The sequence below is a fragment of the Petaurus breviceps genome, unplaced genomic scaffold (assembly GCF_028583685.1).
Source record: "Petaurus breviceps papuanus isolate PSGF00001 unplaced genomic scaffold, PetGlider_PUasm1.0 90919, whole genome shotgun sequence".
NCBI classification, from domain to species: domain Eukaryota; kingdom Metazoa; phylum Chordata; class Mammalia; order Diprotodontia; family Petauridae; genus Petaurus; species Petaurus breviceps.
Window position 1 is genome coordinate 14,592,461 of NW_027187378.1, and position 23,986 is coordinate 14,616,446.

Sequence of the window (23,986 nt, forward strand, 5' to 3'; positions counted from 1 at the left end):
ATAGAAAAATGGACCTAATAGAAATAATAAAAGTTGAAATTGAGTATTTAGGAAGTATTATGTTTTTTCTTTTCTGTTCCCCCAACTTTGTAACTAATTTTGACATTATTTATTTAAATTCCTTTAAAAATTATACTTATTTTACTTTAATTTACATTTAAAGGTTAGAGAAAAATATAAAACAGAACAAAAACATGAATGGATATTTCTTTTTGCAAATTGTTTTAAAAAGTGTATATTAACTTTAACAAAGTTGTAACAGAATTGTCTCATTTGTTTTAATCATTTTTCCTGAACTTATTCTCTGTATGTTTGTTGGGGGTTTTATTGCTGTTACTCTTGCTGTTGTTTACATTCCCAGCCTAAATTCAACAAATGTTTATTGAGCTTTTCTACATGCAGGGCACTATGTCAGCAATACTGTGAGATAAAGAGATGTCCCTGACCCCTGCCCTCACAGGAGCTGCCTCAAAGGAACTTAAAATCTTTCATAGCAGAATTTCTTTGGGGCACATACATTGCCAGTAACAATAAATTACCAATAAATGCAAGTGCAGCATTAAGGAAATGAAATCAATATGATTCTGTTCCATGTAATTATAAAATTGTATATATTTTAATAGTACTTTTCAACCTCTTAATCATATATTCAGTTAATTTGGAAAGTATGATCATAATAACATGACTTGTTTGTTGAAGAGACATTTAGTGGTTATCAAAATGTATAAATGTTGAAACATATAACTGTCACAAGAAACAGTGAACAATATATGGTGATTATTGAGAGTTGATTATGAAGTATGAAGCTGAGGAAGCAAAAATAGAATGAACCTTGTGATAATAGGGATCATATAGAGTTGTGAGTTTAAAAGTCATCTAATCCAGTTTGCTAATTTGACAAATGAGGAAGCTGAGAGCTGAAGTGATTTATCTAGGGTTAGACTTCTAGTTAATGACTGAAGTAGGATTTGAATTCAGGTCTTCCTAACCCTTAAGTCACTACAGGATAATGATAGACATACTTACAGAAAAGAGGCAGATAAGATGAAGGAAATGAATAAAGGTAATTAGGACAGAGTCAATAAATAATAAGGGAAGATTTAATAGTTAAGCATTCATTAAGCACTAACTTATTATGTGCTACTGGTGAGGATACAATAAATAAAATCATCAGTACTGGCAAGATAACCCTAGTGATTCTGCCAGAAGCAGAATCTCTTATTAGCCTTTAGAAAAAGCAGTACCTCAGGGAAAACTTTTTTAGATGCATTAGTCTAAGGAATGAAAGAATTGCTAACATTTAAGTTTGTGTACCTGTCCTTTATATTATGCTGTATCAATCTACTTTTCAGCAGCAGTAAACCATGAGTACAACATAAAAATCCTTCCATATTCAGACTTAGTATGTATCAAGTATAATACCCAGTACAGTGTGCAAACGAAAAAGTTAACATAAAGATCAGCTTTAATGTACTTTTTGGGTCAGTTTAATACCCTGGATTTTACTAAAGCTATATTTTGTAAAGTGAGATCTGAGAGATTATTTATGTAGGTGCCTAGAATCAGAAGATACTGTATAGATAGAAGTAATTTGGGACCCAAAGTAGTGAGAGTTAATAGTAAGAAGTATAACCTGAAGGAGATTTTTGGAAGAAAAAGAAGTGAAGTAGGCTGCTTTTGTCAAGTGAGAGTAGAGTAGGATGTTAAGATACTATGAAAATAAAATTAATAAAAGCTGTGATACCTGAATGGAGAAGAAATTGAGAAAACTTGAGATGGTTTTTGAAATTTAGACAGATAAGAATGTGGTCCCTGAACTTTAATCCAGTGCTAAAAACTTGAATAAAAAAGGTTTTGAAAGGATTGCTGTCAAGTATTTAGTGTAGATTATATTCTTTATAATATAGGAATACATGTCAGTTAATTTGTAAAATAACTAACTAGCTGAAAGGGTGACATATATTGAGTGGTTATCTAAATTTATAAATATAGAAATATATATCTGAATATTATACAATCCAGGAAATAATAATTTGGTATTTTTTCTGTATTACTGAGAATTGGTTTTGAAATATAAATTTTAATAGCTTAAACCTTGAAATACTCTGTCTCTCTCTCTCTCTCTCCCGCTTGTAATATCACTGGTGTGAGAAACTTAGTGATAAAACCCCTTCTAATAATACAGATCTGCAACTGCTCTGCAACCTAACAGTTCTTGTACAGCTGTCCAGGGCCTTGAGAGGTTCAGCAACTTGCCTAGGTTCACACAGCCATTATGTGTCAGAAAGGACTTTTAATACTTTTTACTCTACCTCTATTTGTATGCAAATTACAAAGCTAGGAAAGAGTAAAGAATTTTTAGATGATCTCTATTCCCCAGGGTGAAAAAATCATATTTTATATCAATTATCAATTCTGATTTCAAGATGTACAATATCTATTTACAGTGTTAATTTAGAAGAAAGTACTCACCATTCAGTAAATCTTTCAAATTCATTGATATCAGTCCTGACTGGAGTCCTACATGTGCTTTTCTACCCTTTTTCCAAGTCCTTATGTTGCTATCAATTCACATTTAGTAGGGTAGAATGAGTTGAATAAAGCACTTGTGTCTATTGAGAACAGGCATTGTCTTTGGCAGTTACCACTCAGAAATGGATGAACAGAAAATGGTAAAACACTGGCACAACTCCAGTGTGCATGTAACATTTGTGAAAATTAATTGTAATTAAGTTTATAGGTTATAGACTAGGTAAAATTTTCTGTATGGAAGTAAAAAAATTATATTTTGACCAACTAAACTTTGTTGTTTTTGTTGTTAGTATTTTTCTTTTTTTGTTGTTAGTATTTTTTTTATTTGTTGTTATATATTTGTTGTTAGTATTTTTCTTTAAAAAAACACTTATCCTTTAAGTCTGTACAGAATGTCCATTTTTAGCTATCCTCTTAAGTCTGTACAGAATGTCCATTTTTAGCTTTAAGGGCTAAGAAAATTAAGTAATATTTTTAAAGGAATAGTTTCTATATTTAAAGAGTTAGATTCTTTCCTTGGTTTCCTTTTTCTTTATCTTCCTCCTCTTGGCTTATTTTTTTTCAATCATTTGTAATTGTTTTAAAACACTTAAAATTGTATCCATTTTAGACTTAATCTGTTTTATATTCGTAGCATTCTGTAAATTTTTTAAAAGTGTCAGCAAAATGGGGCAACAGATGAAATTTAGCTTTAAAAATATTTTAAGAAACATCTATTTCAGATGTTATTACTTGTTTTATATTTGAAACTAAGGTGTAGATTTTGCCTTTTATTAGATGAAGATCTGAGGTATAAGCTTTGTTACATATCAGTCAGATATATTTTGAATTGTAATGTAGCATGGCTAAATTCTTTTGATCTTCTGACATATATATAGAGAGAGCAATATATAGGTATATATAATAATATATGTGTGTATATTGGACCATAGTGTTGAATCATGTTTTAAGTTTTTAATCAATGACCTACTGAAACAATGCTTTCTTGCTCTGCTTTTAAGCAGAAGTCTGATTATTTCACTTCAAATAGAAATGTTGTGTTGATGAAGATATCTTTCTATAGTTATTTGTGATATTGGCAAATTTATATTTCATACTTCTGGTTCGTTGTAAAATAATGTAATAAATTGTAAGTTTGTGGTTAAATTAATTACCCTTTAGCTTTGTACATATAATATCAAACATTTGATATGGCATCATAGGCTATGGAAAGGACTGAATTTTTCATTTTACACAAAGCCAAAGTTAATGAAAAGACAACCACAAGTTTTTTTTTTTTTACATAATCTCCAAACAAATTTATCAACTAACTGCTTCTTATATCAGGGCTTTACTGGCCTTAATAAGTGATGATAGAAAACTTAGCAAACTTTTTTTTGGGGAGAGGTGGGAATATGTGCAAAATTTTACAAAAAGGATCCTTCATCTATAAAATGGGGAGATTGTCATAGATAACTAATGTAGATTCTGTGATTCCATGAATTCTTGGACATCTTTCATTTTGTTTGATGTCATTAATTTTCTGAGATAAGAATTTCTGAGTGACAAGAATCAGTTCTTATTTTCTACTTTATTACTTATTATACTCTATAATTGGTGAAATTGGTATTTATTGATCATAACATGATTTTTAGTATTGGTTTTATTTGTATTTAGATGGAATATGAAGCTCAAATAAAGAAGATACACCTATCAACAAAAAAAAACCTGGAAGAGAAAGGCATACTCCAAGACAATTATGAAAAGGTACTTAAAAAGTCAAAATAAATAAATTTTATCCTAAGGACTTCTAAAGTGCTAATAATTAAAAATGAAGTTTTATTAAAAATAATTTTGTTATAATTTTAATTAAATCTGAAATAATTTTTAATGACCAAGTTATTGCTTTCAATTCTTATTAGATTTACTGAAAGACACAATTCTGTTATTATAAAGGACAAAAATCAAAGAAAGGAAAGCTGAATGTCTTTTGGCCTACCTTTTGATTTTCCTAGGAAACAGTGATTTTATGAACTCTGAAATGTGTTCTAAATGAAAAATAAATAAAATGTGCTATTTTGATTCTTGCTTTGTATTTATAATTTTGTACATTTTGACCTTTTTCACAGAAGAAGTGAAAAAAATGATTGCATATCTAAGCAACAGACAAAAAGATTGACAAGGAATACTTAAATATATTCTGCTATATATCTGCCATAATGCAGGCTTCTAATCCTTCTTCCTATCTCCATATAAATGATACAGTTCAAGACCATAGATGTTTTCTTCACTAAAAGCAGTAAAGCTCTTTTAGATGAAATGTCTAAAAACATCTTGTAATAACTTGGAGCATGCTGGCAAGAGTAGTCACTTGTGACTATGTGTGAAACCCCCTCAGCTAGTCGATATTGTAATAAGCAAAAATGGTAGCATCACTCCATTATTCAGAAAAGCCAACAGCATGCTTGTCCCTTAGGCTACAGCATTCATTAAGAAAAGCTTACTGGGCTGAAAGCTGGAAACAGATGATAACGGGATATGATTTTCATATTTAATGCATTCCTTGGAAGAGTATGTGTGCTGCAGATTGATAGAAGAATCAACTGCTACTTTACTAAAAGACTTTCTAGTTTGCCCTATAGCTACCGATGGAATCATTCAGCCAAGAAATTAACTTTTTCTCCTTTTACCTGCTTTATATATCTGCTAAGCAGGCTGCCTGGCTGCCAGTAAATGTTATTATGCAGTTAACTGTTTGGTATTTAAGACTCTTATCAGAAAAGAAACAGAGGCCACACTATTTTGTTTTTATAGTAGAGGGAAGGTTTCAGTTTTTCTTTCTTCAGTGCATTAGCAGGCATTAATCTCAGTTTATAGGAAGTTTTTTTTCTTCCCTCATAGATTAAAAAGTTAAAAACATTGAATTTAGAGCATTCTTTAAACTATAAGATACAAAGCAATGAACTCTGGCAACCTTGACCTATCTAAGAAAGCCTTTAATGACAAATAATTCATATTCCATTAGATGTACACAAAATAGGATATGTAGTGTTGGACTCCTGAGCCATTGAGCAGGTTTTCCTGTTTGGCATTTGACCATGAAATAATTGACATGTTTTAAATCTAAATCATTTTATTCCTTCTCAACCATTCCTGATACATTCATTCTTAGTATTGCAGTATCAATGACACTTAAAACATGGCTGGTTTTTATATTTGCAATCTTGAATTTTTATCCTACACAATTTTTTTTTCATCTTTCTGTATATTTCCAATATATAGTACCTGGCATAGAATAATTGCTTAATAAATGCTTATTGATTGATTGATTTCTTGCATATATTACCATTAACTTTTTCATAAACTAGAAGCAAGTTATTGTAGGTTTACTTGTTTTGGAGCAACACATAGGTGTTAACATAGTTTAAAATGTTGTTACAGTTAGAATAGGGTGGTTTTTATTTATGTTTAAGAATATCTTCTCTAAAATTTTCTGAGTAATTTTTTAATCCTAGAATTCTTAGCCAAAATAAAAATCGAGCCACATTAGCATCTTAGGAATTTCATATTTCAAATTTGACATATATTCCGTTTTTAAATTAAATATACTTAATTGAAATAACATATCATCTTTAAGGATAGAGACTAGATCCTTGATTTCATTGGTATAGAAAAATGCCTAGTGAGAAAACTCCCTTGACCAATACAAATCTATGGTTTCTGTGCAACTTAAAGTCTTAGAGAAATGCCTGAGAGTTTATGTGACTTACCCAAGGGTCATAGAACCAGTATGTATGTGTGATATATATGTATGTATACACATATGTGTTATACACACACACACACACACATATATATATACATACACAGAGTAATATCCCTGTTTCTAATACAAGTTTCTTTAAAAACTAAAGTTATATAAATAATAATGCATTCCTTTGTACAGGATATGCAGGAAATAAATTGGCATAGTACTATGGGAATCTTATTTACTTTTAATAACTTCTTACAAAAGCAAGACCCTAAGCTAGGAGAATAATCAGTTTGTTTACCTAATATTTAGGATTTAAACTAGCTTAGCAGAAATCAAAGAACAATCACTTTATTTTTTTTTAAGTTTGCAAAGCACTTCATTTTTTTGAAGTCATGCAAAACATATTTCCATATTAGCCATTCTGTAAAAGAAAACACAAAATAAAACAATAAAAATAAAGTATAAAAAATATGCTTCAGTCTGCATTCAGAGTTCATCAATTCTCTCTTTGGTGTTGGATAGCATTTTTCATTATGGATCCTTTGGAGTTGTCTTGAATAATTGTATTGATCAGAGTGGCTAAATCTTTCACAGTCAGTCATCCTTACAATATTACTGTTACTGTGTATAATGTTCTCATGCTTCTGCTCATTTCACTTTGAATCAGTTCATAAAAGTCTTCCCAGATTTTTCTGAAACCATCCTGCTTGTCCTGGCTATAGTACAATAGTATTCCATTACAATCATATACCACAACTTGTTCAGCCACTTGGTGGTTATCCTCTTATTTTTAAATTCTTTGCCACCACAAAAAGAGCTGCTGCAATATTTTGTACAAATAGGTCTTTTCTTTTGTCTTTGATGTTTTTGGGATGCAGACCTACCGTGTTTCCCCGATAATAAGACACTGTTTTATTATTTTTTTTGGAAAGAAAAACACCAGAGGGCTTATTTTCAGGGGAGGGCTTATGTTGTCCTGCCTCAGCTCTCCTCCGCGGCACTGCTCTCAATGGCACCAGCAAGCAAATCACTGGGGAAGAACAGGATGACGCGCTCACTACTGCAGCTCTGATTGGATGCAGCTCAGAGTGTGGCGTGCGTTTCACGGGGGGGGGACGGTGCATACAGAGGGTACAGTAATGTAGCGTGTAGCGCAGGGGATCACCTTCACTACAGTAGCAATCTTAATAGGGCTTATTTTCGGGGGAGGGCTTATTTTAGAGGAATCTTACACAGTAAGGGGAGGGCTTATTTTCGGGATAGGTCTTATTATCGGGGAAACACGGTAGTACTGGTATTGCTGGGTCAAAGAGTATGCACAGTTGTTATAGCCCTTTGGGCATAGTTCCAAGCTGTTCTCCAGAATGGTTGAACCAGTTTACAACTTCAGCAACAGTGCATTAGTGTCCTAATTTTTCCACATTCCCTCCAGCATTTTTCATTTTCCTTTTGTGTCATGTTAGCCGATCTGTTAGGTGTGAGCCATTCCAGAGTTGTTTTAATTTGTATTCCTTTAATCAGTAGTGATTTGAAGCATTTTTTCACATGACTAGTGATCAACTTTGATTTTTTCTGAAAACTGCCTGTTCATATCTTTTGACCATTTATCAACTGGGGAATGGCTCTTAATTTTAAAATTTGACTCAGTTCCCTATATATTTGAGAAATGAAATCTTTATCAGAGAAATTTTCTATTTTTTCCCCCATTTCCTAATTTCATTTTAATTTTGGCTGCATTAGTTTTGTTTTTGCAAAAGCTTTTTAATTTTATATAATCAAAATCATCCATATTACTTTCTTTAATCATTTCTGTCTCCTTGTTGATTATAAACTCTTCCCTTATCCATAGATGTGACAGGTATGCTTTTTCTTAGTACTCTAATTTACTAATGATATCACCCTTTACATGTAGATCATTTATCCATTTTGACCTTATCTTAGTATACACTGTAATATATCGGTCTGTCCTAGTTTCTGTCAAATTGCTTTCTCGTTTTCCCAACAGTTTTTGTCAGATGTTGAGTTTTTACCCTCAAAACTTAGATCTTTGGGTTTATCAAGCATTTGTGGATATAATCTATTCCAATGATCCACCCTTCTATTTCTTAGCCAGTATCAGATTGTTTTGATGATTACTGCTTTGTAATATAGTTTGAAATCTGGAACTGCAGAGGTGGCTAGATGGCTCAGTGAATAGAGCACTGGCCTTGGCGTCAGGAGGACCTCAGTTCAAATTCGGCCTCAGACACGGAACACAAAAACTAGCCATGTGACCTTGGGCAAGTCACTTAACCCCAATTGCCCTACCTTCTCCCCTCCAAAAAGAAAAAAAAATCTGGAACTGCTAGGCTGCCTTCAACATTTTTCTTTTCACTGATTCCCTTGATAATTTTGACCTTTTGTTCTTCCAGATGAATTTTGTTATTTTTTTTCTAACTATATAAAACAATTCTTCTTTAGTTTCATTGTTATGGCACTGAATAAATAAATTAACTTAGGTAGGATCATCATTTTTATGATAATATGATATTTCTCATACTCTGCCTTGTGAATATATTGTAGATGTTAGTTTAGATTATAATCTTGAGTACAGGGATTTAATCTTATTTATTGTTAGAGGCTTGGCCTGCCAATGAGCAATTACTATTTCTCCAGTTATTTAGATCTGTCTTTATTTGTGTGGAAAATGTTTTCTAATTATGTATTATCCCTGAGTTTGTCTTGACAGGTAAACTCCCAATTATTTTATATTGTTTGTAGTTATTTTAAATAGAATTTCTCTATCTCTTGCTACTAGGTTTTGTTGGTAGTATATAGAAATGCTGATGATTTATGTGGGCTTATTTTATATCCTGCAACTTTGAAGTTGTTAATTGTTTCAGTTAGTTTTTTAGTTGAATCTCTAGGATTCTTTAAATATACCATCATGTCATCTGCAAAGAGTGATAGTTTTGTTTCCTCATTGCCTATTTTTATTCCTTCAGTTTTTTTTCTGGTCTGCTATAAGTAACATTTCTGGTACAAAACTGAATAATAGTAATGATAATGGATATCGTTGCTTCACCCCTGATCTTATTGGGAAGGCTTCAGTTTTATCCCCATTATAGATAATGCTTGCTCTTTGTTTTAGATAGATACTACTTATTTTAAGAAAGGCTCCATTGATTGCTATGCTTTCTAGTGTTTTCGATAGGAATGGGTGTTGTATTTTGTCAAAGGCTTTTTTCTGCATCTGTTGATATAATCATATGAACTTGAACCTCACAGAGCTAAAAAGAAAAAAAGTAATTCAGTCAGCAGCATTCATTAAGTACCTTCTAGGTGCCAGGTACAGTACTAAGCAGCAGGGACACAAAGAAATGCATTATACAGATCCTGGTTCAGTCTGTCAGGGAAGACAACTTGCAAACAACTATGTAGAAACAAGAAATAGACAGGGATTAATTGGAGATAATCAAAAGAGAGAAGGCTTCTTGAATTAACAGGGATTTGGAAAGGTTTCCTGTAGAAGGTAGGATTTTAGATAGGACTTGAAGGAAACCAGAGAAACCAGGAGGGGAGGTTAAGAAGAGACAAAATTCTAGGCATGGTGGAAAGCTAGTGAAAATGCATGGGGTTAGGAGATTGCCTTGTGTAATCATTAAGCACCTAATAGGTACCAGCCACTGTGCTGCATTCTGGGAATAACAAAAAAGGCAAAAGATAGTCCTTGATCTCAAGGAACTCACAGTCTAATAGGGGAGAAAATTTGCAAACAACTTTGTATAAATAAACATTATACAGGTGGATTATAAACAGTTAAAGGGAAGGCACTAGAATTAAGAGGGAGTTGGAAAGGCTTCCTTTAGAAAGTAAGATTTTAGTTGGAACTTGAGGGAAACTGGGAGATGAAGATGAGGAAGGAGAGTATTCCAGACATAGGAGATAGCTAGTGAAAAAATGCCTGGAATCAGGACATAGAGTGTCTTGTTTGCAGTAATTCAGGTTTGAGATGCTGAGAGTCTGCACCATATTGTTGGCAGTATCAGAAGGAAGGAAGGGGACATACATAAAAGATATTTTGAAGGGAAAATCTGCAGAACTTGAACAGTGAACGGATAATAGAGGGTGAGAGAGTGGGGAGTTGATGATGACACTTAGGTTGTGAGCCTGGTTGACTGGAGGGATAGTGGTGTTTTCAAAAGTAATAGGGAGGTTAAGAAGGAAGAAGGGAGGCTATGGGGGAGAGGGAAGAGAATGTTTAGTTTTAGACATGTTGTGCTTAAGATATGTATGGAATATCCAGTTTGAGATATCTGATATTCAACTAGAAATGTGAGTCTGGAGGTTAGGAGAGAAGTTAGATCTAGATAAATCGATTTGAGAATCATCAGCATAGAGATGATAATTGAATTCATGGAAAGGTAATCTCAGAGAAAAGGCACTGATGGGAAGGGAAGTTGGGACCTGGAAAGGCCTTCTGCAGAAGGTAGGCATTTGAGATGAGTCTTAAAGAAAGCCAGGAAAGCTAAGAGGTGATGAGGAAGAGGAACAATATTCCTGGCATGGGGGACAGCCAGTACAAATGCACAAAGGGAAGTTGAGTGTTGTGTGTAAGATAGCAAGGAGATCAGTGTAGAGGAATTCTGAAAGGCAGTGATAAAGAGGTATGAAAATGAATACAGATGATTTCTTGGATTTGGGCAGCAGATAGACGTTCAATTTGGCCAGAACACAAAATATCTGATAGGAAATAATTTGAAATAAAATTTGAAAGGCAGATTGGAGCAAAGTCATGGAGGACATTAAATTCCAGACTAATTTGTATATATTTCATCCTGTGGGTAGCAGAGAACCATTGAAATATTTGAGCAAGGGAGTAATATAGAAAGAAGGGAGATTATTTTGGCAGCTTTAAAAGTTTTTTTTTTACTTTTTCTTCTTCTCAACTCCCACATACAATCATTACAAAATCCTATTGACTTTGCCTCCTTGAGTTTATTTTCTCCTCTCTACTCCTGCTGAATTCATCCTAGTTCAGACCTTTAATACCTCTTACCCAGAAAATTGTAATATTCTCTCCTCAACCATCTTCTTGCCTTAAATATCTCTCAGTTCCAATTTGCTCTTCACACCATTACCCAGAGCTTTAACTATGACAAGGAAATTTAGAAAGTTCTAAGTTAACCATGTGGCCAGAGTGGCAAACAGATATGAGTCCATGCTGGGCAAAGGTGGTGGCAGGAGGAATAGAATAGCCAACCTTTCTAGCTTCTCAAATGAGGTTTATATAGCATTGACTAGATCTTCAAGATATTGGGAGTTTGGAGGCAGGCATTTTCTTTCTCCCTGGGCCAAAGCTCCAATTCTGTAAGTCCCTTCCATAAAAGCTGAAACTGGAAGGAAGATGAAGAAAGGGCAACCTGGAGCAGGCCCCAAATCTACAAACCTTTTTTTTTGTTTTTGCTTTTTGGAGGACAGTTGGGGTTAAGTGACTTGCCCAAAGTCACACAGCTAGTAAGTGTGTCAAGTGTCTGAGGCTGGATTTGAACTCAGGTACTCCCCCTCCAGGGCTGGTGCTCCATCACTGCGCCACCTAGCCATCCCTACAAACCTCTTTTAAGGGGAAGAACACAGACATAGGACAGGGATGATGATGGAAACATGAGATTCCCTGGATCATGCTATCTACCAGCTATCTGTGTCCAGGCTGACCTTAAGTTGCCTAGAACATCCCTAAGGAAAATCTGTTGGAGGTCAGCACTAAAAGACTTTTGTTTCAGAGGTAAGCACTTGTACTGGGTATACTACCAACAAAGGGTAGTAACCAAAAAGCTCCCTGGTACTTTCTTTCAAGAATGGGAGAAAAAAATTGGCCTGGGGGGGGGAGAGAGAGAGAGAGAGAGAGAGAGACAGAGAGAGAGAGAGAGACAGAGAGACAGAGAGACAGAGAGACAGAGAGAGAGAGAGAGAGAGAGAGAGAGAGAGATCTAGCCCATAATGCATTCCCTTAACTCAAACAGTTATTATATTCCTACTGTGTGGTATGCTGTTCTCAGTGCTGGGGATACAAAGACAAAAATGAATCACATCTTTTCCTCAAGGGCCTTACATTTTATCAGAAGAAAGAAGAGGAACACATGTAAATCTATACAAAACACATAAACAGTAATTTTGGGAAGGGTACCCTACAGTTAGAGAAAACAGAAGTCTTGTGTAGAAGGTGGCACTTGAGCTCAGTTTGAATAAAACTAGAGATCGTAAGATGTGAGAATGAGGAGAGAATATATTCCAGGCATGAGAGACATATTTTATAAAGGTATGGAGATGGGAAATATAATGTCTTATGTAAGGTGGTCAGCATAGCTACGTCACAGAGTGTCTAAAGAGGTGTAATATGCAATAAATCTGAAAGGGTAGGGGCTAGCTAGCTTGTGGAAGGCTTTAGATACCAAACAGAGGGATTTGGTTTTGATCCTAGAGTCAATAGAGAGCTATTGGAACTTACGGAACAAGGCAGTGACTTGTGTTTAGGCATATCAGTTTGACAGCTGTGGGGAGGTTGGGTTAGAGAGGGTACAGATCTGAGGCAGGGAGACCAAGTAGGAGGTTGTTATAATAGTCTATCCAAGTAGGAGGTAATGAGGGCCTGAACTAAGAAAGGGAACAGACAAAAGAGATGTCACTGAGTTAAAATTAACAAGATCTATCAGCTTTGGTTGTAGGTAGTGAGAGAAAATGAAGATTTGTGGATGATTCTTTAAGTTGTAAATTTGGGTGACTGGGAGGATAGTAGTGACCTTGACAAAAATTGAGAAGGTGAAATGAGGTATCTTTGCCTGGGTGGAGGGACAGGAAAGTGTAAGTACAGGCAAGGTGGGATTTTTGTTGTTTTTTTTTTTCTTCTTATTGGACTTAAGTTTCCCAAGCTCAGGCTAAATTGTAAACATCTGAAGGACTGATCTCCTTTGAACCCTGATAATTCACAGCTGTGCTGAGTTAAGTAGATTTCATGCCTCTGGCTTTGAGTCAATCAGGGGCCAAGTCTTTGTTATATGTTCTAGGAGGTTGACATTTTACTTTGGGGGGTTCACTCATGAGAAGGATGCTTTGGTTTCCTGGTGAGACTCTTGAGTAGCCATATGTTCAGAGCCCCCTAATTGCTTAGATGTCTGTGCTTCCTCAATCCAGTGATGTTTATAAAGTGTATAGCAATATTGCTATGTTCAGACAGCTAGAGCCCTGTCTGATGGACTTTGTGATCATTTCTCTGCTTGTGTTTTCTCCAAGTTCAGGATACTGACCTTTCCCTGAACTAGTGAATGTAATTAGAAGTAGGATTGTTGGTCACGTTTTGAGCAGTCTTTTAAAAGCAGATCAAAGAACCTGTACTAGAAGGCCATCCTGGGTATGCTAGGGTGCTTGCTACTACAGAAGGTATGAAGATAGTGAGTTCTGTTTTGGGTGTGTTGAGTTTAAGATGCCTATAAGACATTCAGTTTGAGTTGTCTGTTAGGTGATTGGTGATGAACTTAGGAGAGACAGACTGGGCATATAAGTCTGAGCATCATCAGCATAGATGAAAATCATTTAAACCTTTGGGATCATTAAGGTCATTAAGATAAAGTGTAAATTGAGAAGAGGGTGCAAGATAGAACCTTGGGGTACAGCCACATTTAGAAGCCTAGCAAAACAAGTTGGAAGGTAATCAGAAAGGTTGTGGGAGATCCAAAAAAGCAGTATCACAAAAACTCCAGAGAGGAAAGAGTATCTAAGAGGAGAGAGTAATAATAGCATAAAATGTTGTAGAGGTCCAGAAGCATCAGGATTGAGAAAAGGCCTTTGGATTTGTGAATGAAGAGACTATTGATAATTTTGAAGAGAGCGATTTCATCTTCACTGAGAGATATCAACAAAAGGCTGTGCTGTGTTCCTCAGTGGCATTTAATTGCCATTTAATTTAATTAAGCATTCAATAGGTGCCTGCTTTGTGCCAAGCACTGTGCTAGGTGTTGGGAATACCAAGAGGAAAACAAAACAGCTCATTTCCTCAAGGAGCTTACCTCAGATTGAGGAATGTTGTGTACAGACCTCTGTTCTGCTCCTGACATTTCTTCTGGAGTTGTCAGGCAACAAATACCATTATCAACTGTTCCTTGGCCCTTTCTGAAGCCACAGTGATTCTCAAGTAGATGACCATCTTCTAGCCTGTTACAGGAGACTCTGGCAAAAATCTTGCTATCAGTGACTAAGAGAGAGGCCTCCCTGTGATTGTCAGAGGACAGCCTATTTCCCTTTCCTTGATAGAGATGGACAATGGAGATATCCTTGAACTCCTGAGGGATAACCTCTTCTTGCTTAAATTTTCTCTTACCAGAAAATTTCAGTGAGCTTTTGTATGAGCAGTGGATCCCCTGCTTTGTAAATCTCAGCTGGAAAAGAATCAATACCAGGAGCTTTGCCACATGAGAAGAACCTAAAGACATTCGAAACTTCTTCTTTAGCTGAGTTACCCTGTAATTACCCTGCAATGCCATCAAGTTGATTCAAGAATTTCTTTACATTTTCTAAAGGAATGACTGCATGCTTCCTTTATTCTAGCCAAAGTATAAAAGGGTTATATCTTTTGCAAGGTGAAAATGGGACTTTTTAAAATCTTAAAGGTGTGATTCATTATATATATATATACATACATATATATATATATATATATATATACATATATATATATCAATCATCTGCCCCTTATAACCTGAATTTAATAAATGGGTTGGTTAGGGGAAGAACTCATTTGAACAAGGGTCTCTGATCATCAGCTTCCTCTTATATTTTACCCTGCACCACCCCAAAGCTAAATATATATTACTGTTTATAACCCCCAGCTAATGAGCTGGAATGCTTTTGGTTAATTTGTCCATATTCCCAATTTTGGATAGCTCTCTTATGATTTTGAAGGAGTTTAGAGGAATAAATTGTCCTTAAAAAACTTTTGTTAATTGTCTCATTTTAACTTTCATTGTCTTGGATTTTCTTTATGACTTGTTCTTTGAAACATGATTTATGAGTCACTTATTAAATTATGATTTAAGTACAAATCCTATGTTTATTTTTTTTATTGATTAAAATTGTTATCTATAAAGAATGTGCTTAATATTTTTATCACAAGCTCTTTGCATTTGTTGATTAAGTCCTAGCATGTGGTCAATTTTCGTAAAACTGACATGTGCAATGCTGGAAAATAGGTATATTTCATAAGATTCCAGTTCAGTATTTACCAAAGTTTTATCACATCAATTTTTCCTAACCTATTAAGATCTTTAACAGTTTATTGTTTTTTTCCCTATATTTGCCTGTAAGAATCATTTTGCAGCTCCTAGTAATTATTGACTTTTAGAATATAATATCAATTAAAAATATATTGATAAATTTTGGTGAATTTTTTTCTCTTTTAAAAAATGTCTTTGTTTTAAGGGATGGTTCTATGGAAGGGTGTGGAATGGGGGATACAGGAATAATGTCAGAAAATTTTTAAAAATCCATCAGTAAAAATCTGTTTATGGACATTTCCTTGAGAAACTTGTGATTATTATAACTTTGAAATTTCCCAGGCAGTCCAGGTTGTTATTTTCCTTCTGTTCAAATTTAGTCTCAACTCACTGTCTATCTATATGTGCATGCTGATGGAAAAGCTGTACAGGTTGACTGTCTGATGGTATAATCTAGGCATTCAGCCAGTTGATATTTCCTGTTTGGATGGTCAAGCCAAACATTTTTAGATGGTTACAGAGATCTTCCAGGAGGCTCTGAAGTATTTCAGAGCCTGTTGGGACTAGGATAACTTCAACCAGACAGGAATTTCTAAAGAACCTTATTATCTATAAGAAATTGTCTTTAACTTGAATTCTGTGCTAGAACTATTCCATCATAGAGGCAAAATACTGACCAGCATACATCTCCCTGGCTTTGCCCCATCGGATATTTATGACCAGAGAATCATTGAACAAGCTTATTTCATTTTAATTTTTTTGTGGTTTTTTATTGATCCCTGCAGTCTCTTACATCATCATAGTTATCCTAAAAACTTTCCCTCTGAGTCTTCCCAGAGAGCCATTCCATATAAGAAATACTTTTTTAAAGAGAAAAGACATCATCAGCATAACTGGTCATTATTTCAAAAAGTTTGAAAACCTGTGTAACGTGTAGTGTCTGTGGACCTCCCACCTCCACAAACTGGTAGGTTTGGTGGTGTTGTTTCATATCTATCTCTCCACCTCAGTGTTGATCTCTGAAGTTTTGTTTAGTTTTTAGATTTTTTGGTGTGTGGTTTTTTCATTTATATTATAGTTAGTGTGTATGTATACATGTACATATTTATGTATGTGTATATGTATATATGTTTTATGTGTATATCTGCTTTCTTCATTCTGCATCAGTTCATATGGATCTTTCCATGCTAATCTGTATTCATTGCACCCATCTCCTTTGTCATTTTTTATAGCAAAGTGGTATTCCATCATAATCACATACCACAACTTGTTTAGTTATTCCTCAATTTCTTAGAGTACAGTATTCCATTATATTCATATGCCACAATTTGTTAGTTATTCCCATTTGATAACATTGGATTTGTTTCCAATTCTTATCACAAAAATTATTGCTATAAATATTTTGGTGTTATGTAGACCTTTCTTCTTGATGACTAACTTGGGGTATATACCCAGTAATGGAGTCTCTGGTTCAAAAGATATGAAAATTTTAGTCGCTTTATTTACATAATTCCAAATTACTTTATAAAATGTGTACCATTTCACAATTCTACCACCAGGATATTATTGTGTCATTTTATAACTCCAACATTGAATATTACCCTTTTTTATCATCTTTACCAATTTTTAGCATGTGAGATGAAACCTCAAGGTTGATTTCATTTGTATTTCTTACTTAGTAATTTGGAATATTCTTTCTTGTGGTTGTGAATACTTTGCAATTTTTTTTCAATAATATTTTATTTTTTCCCCAGTTACATGTCAAGAAAATTTTTAGCATTCATTTTCATAAGATTTTGAGTTCCAAATTTTTCTCCCTTACTCCCTCTCTTTCCTTCCCTTCTTCTGAAAATAGGAGGCAGTTTTATATAGTTTATACATATATTATCATGTCAAAATCATTCCATGTTAGTCACAGTTGTGAAAGAAGAGAAACATCAAAAGAAAAAAATCCATGAGAAAGAGTAAAGTAAGAGGTCTGGCTGCTAGAGGATGCCTGTTTGCCTGGGGCTACACTGAAGCTTGTGGTGATTCTTGGATCTGTCGTCTGCCAGTTCCCCCAGCTATGCTGAGACATGTGGGGGGTCCTGATATCAATATTTGTCTGCTCCACCACACTGGGATCCAGGATCTCCCCCTTGTTTGCTGAGATGAGGCTTTCTGGAATGCTTACTCTCCTCGGCTCTGCTCTCCTTTTACCTGAGTGAAACAGACCTTTCTGGCCAATCTTTCAAGTTTCTTCAGCTAAAAGATTATTTCACCCCATCTTTTTTCTGGTCCTACTGTTCCGGAATTTGTTTTGGCGTGCTATTTTATGGTTGTTTGGAGGTGTATTTATTTGGAGGTGTTTTAGGGTTATTTGGAGGTGTTTGGGAGAGTTGCAGCTATTTATTGCTTACTCCACCTGGCTCCTGGAAGTCACTAAACAGGAGACTCTTCCAATTCTTCTTTTGAGAACTGTTTGTTCATATCTTTTGACCTGTTTTGATCTTTTTATTTTGTTAAAGAATAGTTATTAGTTATAGACATGCACACCTATACATATATGTAGTTCATATCTAGATTATCAAACTCTTAGTAGAGAAATTTGATACAAAGATTTTTTTTCATTTAACTACTCCTTTTATCCTAGGTGCATTATTTTTTCTGTGCAAAAGTTTTTCAGTTTCATATAATCAAAGTTTTTTAGTTTATATTTTGTAATTGTGTCTCTCATTTAGTGAAGAACATATTTTGTATAAGAGATAGAGAATATTATGGAATGCAAAATGGATAATTTTGATTACATTAAATTGAAAAGTTTTTGTACAGATGAAGCCAATGCAGCCAAGATTAGGAGGGAAGCAGAAAACTGGGTAAGAATTTTTACAACCAGTGTCTCTGATAAAAGCCTCATTTCTAAAATGTATAATACAAGTCATTCCCAAATTGATAAATGGTCAAAAGATATGAACAGGAGGTTTTCAGATAAAGAAATTAAAGCTCTCTATAGTCACATGAAAAAATGCTCTAAATCACTATTGAATAGAGAAATGAAAATCAAAACAATTTTTATATACTACATCATACCTATCAGATTGGCTAACATGACAAAACAGAAAAGTTATAAATGCTAGAGAAGATATGGGAAAATTGGAACACTAATGCATTATTGGTAGAGTTGTCAACTGATCCAGCCATTTTGGAGAGCAATCTGGAACTATACCCAACAGGCTATAAAAATGTGTATACCCTTTGACCCAACAATACCACTTCCAGGGCTGTATCCCAAAGATCACAAACACAGGAAAAGGACCCATATGTACAAAAATATTTATAGCAATTCTTTTTGTGGTGGCCAAGAATTGGAAATTGAGGGTATGCTTATCAGTTGGGGAGTGGCTGAACGAGTTGTGGTATATGAATGTAATGGAATACTATTTTGCTATAAAAAATGATGATCAGGCAGACTTCAGAAAAACCTGGAAAGACTTATATGAACTGATGCTGAGTGAGGTGAGCAGAACCAGGAGAACATTTTACAGTTACAGCCACATTGTGTGGTGACTAACTATGACAGACTTAGCTCTTCTCAGCAATGTGAGATTCTAAGATAGCTCCAGAAGGCTCATGATGGAAAATGCTATCTACATCCAGAGAAAGAACTACAGAGTCTGAATGAAGATTAAAGCATACTATTTACTCTCTCTCTCTCTCTCTCTCTCTCTCTCTCTCTCTCTCTCTCTCTCTCTCTCTCTCTCTGTTTTGCTTTGCTTTGTTTCTTCTTTCTAATGGTTCACCCCATTGGTTCTAATTCTTCTTTGCAACATGACTAACGTGAAAATATGTTTAATATAAATGTATATGTGGAGCCTATATCAGATTGTATGCCATCTTGGGGAGGGGTGAGGGGAGGGAGATGAAAAAAATTAAAACTCAAAAGCTTGTGAAACCAAGTGTTGAAAACTAAAACTAAATATATTTTTTAAAAAGAATATATCTTGTATTGAAAGGGAAATCATTCATATGATTATTTTGATTTATTTTTAGTTTGATGATAAGATTAAACTCTCTTCTTTAGGAAATGCTAGCCCCAACAACTCAAGTAGTCATAGCAGAAATTTAGAGTAAAACATATCTTTGTAGGAATAAAGTAATCCTAAGTTTATAAGGCTCTTTTTAAGGGCTGGCAATTGCAGAAAGGGGGGTTAATCAAAAATTAAGTTCCTTTTTCCAGTCTTAGTGGATAAGCTCCCTTTTTTCTTCAGTTAGACTAGGCTGTTAAATAATGGAATCCTTCCTCTAAGGTTAGCAACTAGAAGATGGGACATGACTGCTGAATCCAAACCACAAATTCCTCTTTCCCAGTGAGCTTTCTGATTACAAAAGGCATCACCTGTAGGGCAAAAATTTCTGGGATAATCTCACTTTGACAGCTAGATGTTACTGTTGGGTTAAGAAAGCCAGGGAGAAGCACACTAGTCAGATGACCTGTTTTGTCCAATTGAATTATATTCCAAACAAATTTCTGTAACTTTTTTATTCCTCTCATAAAAACCAGCTCTGTAAGTTACTTCTTGTCTCCAGCATCTGAAGAGTCAGGTGACCTGGTTCAATATGCAAATGTTGACTTTACAATTTAAATAATAAATGTTCAGCCCTCAGTTTCTTTTTATTTCAGATCATTAATTTTAATGGTATGCCTACCTGAGATATAGTGAGGTATGATGAGGGATTTATAATCTTCTCTTCTAATTTTTATAGTATAATATTTTAGATTAAGGTCATGTATTGATTTAAAATGTATTATGGAATATGGTAGGAGGTGTTGATCTAAGTCTAATTTCTTCGAGACTGCTTTCCTGCTTTCCTAGCAGTTTTTTTTTTTTTTGATCATATAAGGTGTTTTTCCCCCTAGGTTATTGATGATTTCCACTTTCACAAATACTGGATTATTGAATTCTATTGTTTCTGACTTTCTCTTCTCTGTTTGATCCATTGAGCTATCTGTTTTTTAACTGTTACCAAAAGGTTTTGATGGTAACATAGTTTGAGGCCTGGAATTGGTATTCTTTTTTTGTACATCTTTTCATCAGTTTCATTAGTGTTTGAGATCTTTTTTCTCCAAATGAATTTTATTCTTATTTTATCAAGTACTATAAAGTATCCCCTTGGTAATTTGATTGGTATCACATTAAAAGTACAGACTAATTTTGGTAATATTTAGTGGTATATTTATTATATTGACCTGGCCTTGACATGAAGGCTAACTATTCCTCTTAATTTTTTCGTTTTTTCCCCTCTCTATCAAGCATTTATTTATTTACTTAATGAGCATTTTTGTTATTTTGAATTCTAAATTCTCTCCCTCCCTTCAGCCCCTACCCAATGAAAAGACAAGCAGTATGATACCCATTATACATGTGAAGGCCTGCAAAATGTTCCTATATTAGCTGTGATACAAAAAAGAAAGAAAGAAAGAAAAACAAAGACAGTGAACAAAATGTTTCAATTTCCACTCAGAGTTCATCACTTCTCTCTATGGAGATGGAATTGTTGTGGATCATTGTACTGATCAGAGTAGCTAAGTCTTTCACGGTTATCATCCTTATATTACTGTTACTTTGTACGATGTTCTCTTGGTTCCATTCACTTCACTTTGCATCAGTTCATATAACTCTTCCCAGCTTTTTCAGGAAGCTTAACTTTTGCCATTTCTTACATTACAGTAGTATTCCATCAAAAATCATATACCACAACTTGTTCAACCATTCCTCAATTGATGGTTTTTTTCGTTTTCCAATTCTTTGCCACCACAGAAAGAGCTGCCATTAGTATTTTTGTGCAAATAAGTCTCTTCTTTTTTCTTCAATTTCTTTGGGATATAGACTCAGTAGTGGAATTGCAGAATCAAAGTGTATGCACTTTTATAGCCCTTTGGGCATGGTTCTAAATAGCTCCAGAATGGTTGAACCAGTTCACAACTCTACCACCAGGGCATTAGTGTTCTTATTTTTCCGTATTTTCTCCCCTCCAGCATTTGTAATTTTCCTTTTCTGTCATGTAAGCCAATCTGATAGGTGTGAGGTGCTACCTCAGAGTTGTTTTAAATTGCATCTCTTTAATCAGTAGTAATTTAAGCCATTTTTTCCCCTGAAAACAGCCTGGTCATAGCTTTGACCATTTATCAATTGGGAAATTATTTTTATTTTTATAAACATAAAATTTAATTAAAAAAAATAAAAATAAATTGAACAAGTCATAGAGGAGCTACTGAAAAAAAAAATCCCCAGGATCACATGGATTTACAAGAGAACTCTACCAAAGATTTTAAGAACATTTAATTACAATATTATATAAACTATTTGACAAAAAAGGTAAAGCCTCACTGCTTCTTGCTCTGGGGGCAGAGGCCAGGCCACGCCTCCATTCCCCCCCCCCCCCGCCCCCAGTGCCAACACAGTTCTACACTGAGCTTTTACTTTGTCTTTGGAATTTATGGGTTGATATTTCTGGAAACCACCACAACTGCTGGTGATCCATTCTCCTGAAGTCCACTCTAGCCGCTGGCTGGTCAGGGACACCCTGTGGCTAAAACCATGGGCTCTAAAATTTGTTTAGATTCATATTTTATAGGTATTTGAGGTGGTTATGGGGGGAGATAACAGAGTTTTCCTGCTTCTACACCACCATCTTTGTTCTGTTCCCTGTTCAATTTATTTTTTAAAGATAGTTATTTTAAGTATTCTATTTCCTCTTCTGTTAATCTTTGCAATTTATATTTTTGTGAATGTTCATCCATTTCACTTATGTTACCATTTTTACTTGCAAATAATTGGAAAAAATAACTTTTAATTTCTTTTGCAGTGGTGGTACATACACCATATTCATTTTTGATGTTGGTAATTTGGTTTTCTTTCTTTTTTAAAATCAAATTAGCCTCTGGTTTATATATTTTAATGTTGTTTTCATTTATTTATTTCAAAAAACAGCTCTGAATTTTATTTATTAGTTCAATGGGTTTTTTTGTTAACATTCAGTTTTATTATTCTCTCCCTTAATTTTCAGGATTTGCATTTTGATGTTTAGTTGGCAGGGTTTTAATTTGTTCTTTCTCTCATTTTTTTTTCTTAGTTTCATGCCCAATTCATTGATCTGTTCTTTCTTTTATTAATGTAAATATTTTTGAGGTATAAAACTTCCCCTAAGTAATGCTTTGGTTGCATCCTACAAATTTTGGTATATTATCTCATTACTATCATCTTTATTGAAACTGATTATTTCTATGATTTTTTTTCTTTGATTCACTGATTCTTTAGGATTAGATTATTTAGATCCCAAATAATTTTTAATCTGTGCTTCCAAAGCCTTTTATTGGATGTGATTTTTATTACATTGTGGTCTGAAAAGGATGCAATAAGTATTTCTGCTTTTCTTCATTTTTTGTGAGGTTTTTATGCTCTAGTATATGGTCAGTTTTTGTAAAGATGCCATATACTGCAAGGAAAAAAAGTATTCTTTGTTCTATTCCCATTGAATTTTCTCCAGAGGTCTGTCATATCTAACTTTCTAAAATTCTATTCACCTCCTTAAATCCTTTTTTATTTTGTAGTTGGATTTATCTAGTTCTGGGGAGTGGGGGAACAGGTAAATAGAATTTCCTAAATAGTATAATTTTATTGTCTACATCCTGTAACTCATTTAAATTTTTTTTAAAGAATTTTGATGCTATACCACTCAGTGCATAGATGTTTAATATTGATATTACATCCTTGTGTATCTTTCAGTACCTTTCAGTATATACCTTTCAGAAAATACTGAAAGCAGCCAGAAAGAAATTATTCAAATTCCACAGAGCCAAAGTCAAGTATAATATTTAGCAGCAACTATAATAAAGGAGCGGAGAGTTTGGAATATGACATTGTGGAAGGCAAAAGAACAAGAACTACAACCAAGAATAATCTACAAATCTTTATTATAAATCTATCAAAATGAATACAATGATGAAATAGAAATTAATGAAATAATATAAATAATTCCTAATGAAAAGATTAGAGATGAATAGAAAATCTACTTTCAAACACAAGGCTCAAGAGAACATAAAAAGATAAACATGAAAGATAAATTATAAAAGATTCACATAAAAAAGGTACACAAGGAAGACTTTTTATAGTGGAAAAGAAAATGGAGGCAGGGCAGGAGGCAAAACTTGAATCTCACTTTCATCTAAACTGGTTGAAAGGGAAAATACACACACACACACACACACACACACATATACATGCACATATATACACTTATTCAGTTGGGTACAGAAATCCATCTGACCCAGCAAAAAAGTAAGAGGGTGTAATGGGAATGGGAATTTGAAGATCTTCCTGGTCCCTTAATAGACCTAGGAGGAATTTGAAAACCTTCCCTCCTTTGAGAGTAAACTCTGCCGCCTAATAGCCTAAATGTAATCTCATGGAGCCTGTGATGGAGGGAATTGGCTAAA

At 34.2% G+C, this 23,986-nt stretch overlaps 1 protein-coding gene across 5 annotated transcripts in view; it reads left to right on the forward strand.

The window, feature by feature from the left end:
- KIZ (kizuna centrosomal protein) overlaps positions 1 to 23,986 on the forward strand; it is a 235,658-nt gene that overhangs the window by 56,157 nt on the left and 155,515 nt on the right. For all 5 annotated transcript variants that reach the window (XM_069075500.1, XM_069075503.1, XM_069075502.1 and 2 more), the window contains one exon: positions 4,189 to 4,278. In XM_069075500.1, coding sequence (XP_068931601.1) covers positions 4,189 to 4,278 — 90 coding nt within the window. The remainder of the gene's footprint in view (positions 1 to 4,188; positions 4,279 to 23,986) is intronic.